General features: G+C 58.7%; 1 protein-coding gene across 1 annotated transcript in view; it reads right to left on the reverse strand.

Annotated features, from left to right (window-relative positions):
* Positions 1-1,298: 1,298 nt before the first annotated feature.
* LOC104468591 (septin-9) overlaps positions 1,299-3,201 on the reverse strand; it is an 18,500-nt gene continuing 16,597 nt past the window's right edge. Inside the window, exons 8-9 of the mRNA XM_010082781.1 lie at positions 2,485-2,536; positions 1,299-1,579 (exon numbers count right to left, since the gene is read on the reverse strand). Coding sequence (XP_010081083.1) covers positions 1,444-1,579; positions 2,485-2,536 — 188 coding nt within the window. The 3' untranslated portion in view covers positions 1,299-1,443. The remainder of the gene's footprint in view (positions 1,580-2,484; positions 2,537-3,201) is intronic.

A 3,201-nucleotide genomic window follows, 5' to 3' on the forward strand; every position in this document is an offset into this window, starting at 1 on the left:
CCCCTGTGCCGGAGGTGGCTCTGCCCCTGGGGACACCCGTGGGTGGGCTCCGTAGGTGCCTTCCAGCGCTTGAGGGTGGGACACGCTGCTGTTCTAGTATGTGCCCCCACCAAAAAAAGGGTGATTTGCAGAAAGTTTTATCCCTTAGAGAGGATGACAGATGGAGCAGACGACAGAAAAGCAAGGGGGGGGCTGGGGTGGGGGGCAGCAGAGCTCTGCTCTGGGACCACCCGCTCCCATGTCACTCGGTGTTACTTAACCGACCCCCTTGCAGGGTCTTACTGGAGACTCATTGAAAGAGGAGGTGCTGGGGGGCAGAGCAGGGGGGGTCATGGGGCGCAGCACCCGCCCCAGCCCTCCCCAGGGCAGCAGGGCTTGGTCCGCACATGCACAGTTCCCTTGCACAGGGACCAGCAAACCAGAGGAGGGTGCTACACGTACACACGTCACACAGGGGATCCAAAAAATAAAAATAAAAAAAAAATCATTAAAAAAAATACCCAACAGCCTCCTCTGACGTAGGGAAAAACCCGAGAATCACAAGGGTCAGACAGGACAACCCTCTGCCTCCCACCACCGCTTTGCAGATGTTCCACTCTCAGCCCCCTTCGGACAAACACACCCCGAGCCTCCAGCAGAAAAAAAACCCCCACCCGACTGTATGAAAAATAAATATACACGTGTTCCCAGGACATCAGCCACATCTATGGTCCAAGCAAGAGGGAAAAGGAGTCTCTACACAGCATTGCAGGCCTTTTGCAGGCTGCAGAGACGGCAAGCCCTCCCTCCCCTCTCCCATGCTATTGCAAGGTAACAGTCTGAAAAGGCACTTCTCCCAAAGCAGTCGCTCTGCCCGGCCGGGGGTCGGTGACAGGCGAGGTGACACCTCAACACTCCCAGTTTATTGCATGTAGGTAGGGTAGAGGGGTTGGGTGGGGGGCTGGCAGGTCCCGGAGGGCTGCAGAGGGCTCGGAGGCAGCAGGAGACAAGGATGGCATCGTCTTGCTCTCTTCACACCACCGTACCTTGCTTCTGAAGGCTACATTCACCTGGAGAAACCCTCGCCTTCAACGGACGGAGAAGAGCCTCTGCACGGGGGGCAGGCGGGGCTCCCGGGGCACCCCAACCCTGCCGGCCCCGTGGATCTGCTCCCCTGGGCTCGGCTGCGGGGCCGGCACTGGGGACCAGCCTGACCTCCGCGGGGGGACGGTCCCCAGCCCAGGGATGCTGGGTCAGGGGCTGAGAAGCAAACCCGTGCCACAAAGCAAGGGGGATGAGCGGTCGCCCCGCTCCGCACGACAGAGACGGCGTCTGGTTATTTGGTCAGTTAACATTGGCGGGGGGGTGGGGGGTGGTGGCAGAGGATTTATATAAAAATAAAGGGGGAAGAGGGGAGAAATAGCGAGCGTGAGCGAGCAAGGTCCTGGCTACGGAGCGAGACGGTTACATTTCGTTAGCCACCAGCTCTTTGTCGGTCACGCCGTTGGAGAGCGAGCTCTGGCCCTCGTTCAGCCTCTTGACCCTGTAGGCTTCGAAGTGGATGTTGCTGGTAATATCCTTGATGTTCTGCATGTGCGTCCTGCGGGAAAGGCAGACAGCGCAATCACACCTCGCCGGGCGCAGGTCCAGCCAGCCCAGCCTCTGCCACCCCAACCCTTGCACCCCTCAACCGCTGCTGTCAAACACCCCCTCCAGCCCCCATTTCATCTCCTGCCTACCTGGTTAAGGACACCTTTAGGGCACAGGAGGGAAGCAGAGGCAATTATGGGCAGTCAAGATCAGAAGCCTTCACTGGTACCAACAGCCTGGGCTTGGGTACGTGGGAACACCCCTCCAGGAAGACCCCACCCCACAAGTCCCTGGGATCAGGTTTTAAGCCCCACACATCTATCTGCCAGCTACAGCTCACGTGTGCAGAGCTTATCCTGCAGCCAAATTCAGGAGGAGCCCAATACGCCCTCCGTCAAGCCAACGGGGCTCAGCCTCCCCCTCCCCTGCAGCAGGGACAGCGCTTTCAAGAGGGACCAGCCATCGCCCAGACCCCCCAACAGCACGATCCTGGGATGCAGAAGGGTGATGTTTTGGACTGGGGTAGGACCTGGGGGTGCTGAAGGATCACTAAGGCCAACAGGTTTCCCAGCTGCTTGCAAGTGAGCTGGAATCACGCTGCCAGTGGGCTTGGGGGCTGTCCTGACCCATCCACTGCTCCTCTCCTCCCTTCACTCAGCACTGTGGCTGAGAAAAGCCCTCTGAAGCCATGTCCCATCGAGTAGGGCCACCCCTCACAGAGGGGCCGTGGTGTTGCAGCAGGATGGGAGGGATGGATGGAGGTAGGGATGGATGGATGGATAGGTGGATGGATGGGTGGATGGATGGATGAACAGAGCAAAGTGGCAGCTGCTTCAAGCTGGGCTGGGCTCTCCCCTTTCTTTGGATGCCACCTGGTGACCGAAGGCTACAGGGACAGGGCACAGTCTTACTGACCTGATGAGGAGGTCCCGCAGGTAGGCGAACTCACAGTGTGTCGTGTTCTCCACTGGTAGGAAGAGAGAGAAACCCATCAGCATGCACCCGCGCCATGAGCACGCCAACTGCTCGGGGTACGGAGGGACCCACGGGGCTTCACCATGTGCGGAGGGCTGGGACGGGGACTTATCCCAGGGGCTAGAGGGTGCGGACTCCAGAGTCCCCTCTGCTGGAAGGCTGGTGATGCACCCAGGTATTTGCCCCAGCACAGCATGACCAGCTGGCTGGTGAGGTCTGACTGGGCATTCCCAGTCCTTCCCACCATCATGGCCCACTGCAACCCCCGGTTCGGATCAAGACAGGTTTAAGCAGGCCCCAAACAAGACAGAGAAAGGGACATGGTGAGCTTTGCAGCGAGTGCCAGGCATGTCTCCACAGAAGCATTTCACCTACAGCTTCACCACAAGCATCCTGCAGCATCCCAGGCACATCGGTGACTGCTGCCCAAGCTGCCGAGGGACGCGATGTCCTGCTGGCAAAGGCTGCTGCTGTCAGAACAGGGCTCGGGGCAAGCAAGAGTGTTTGCCAGAGGGAAAAATGAAGGGGTGTTGCTCCACCACAATTCGTCTGACAGCTGCCAGTTTACCAGGCATTTGAATTTAGAGGATCAACTCCCTTTTTTTATTTTTTTTTCCAACCCAAACAGGCCACGGCTGGGTCCTGGGGTTTCCTCCT

The sequence above is a fragment of the Pterocles gutturalis genome, unplaced genomic scaffold (genome assembly GCF_000699245.1).
Source record: "Pterocles gutturalis isolate BGI_N339 unplaced genomic scaffold, ASM69924v1 scaffold4010, whole genome shotgun sequence".
NCBI lineage: Eukaryota > Metazoa > Chordata > Aves > Pterocliformes > Pteroclidae > Pterocles > Pterocles gutturalis.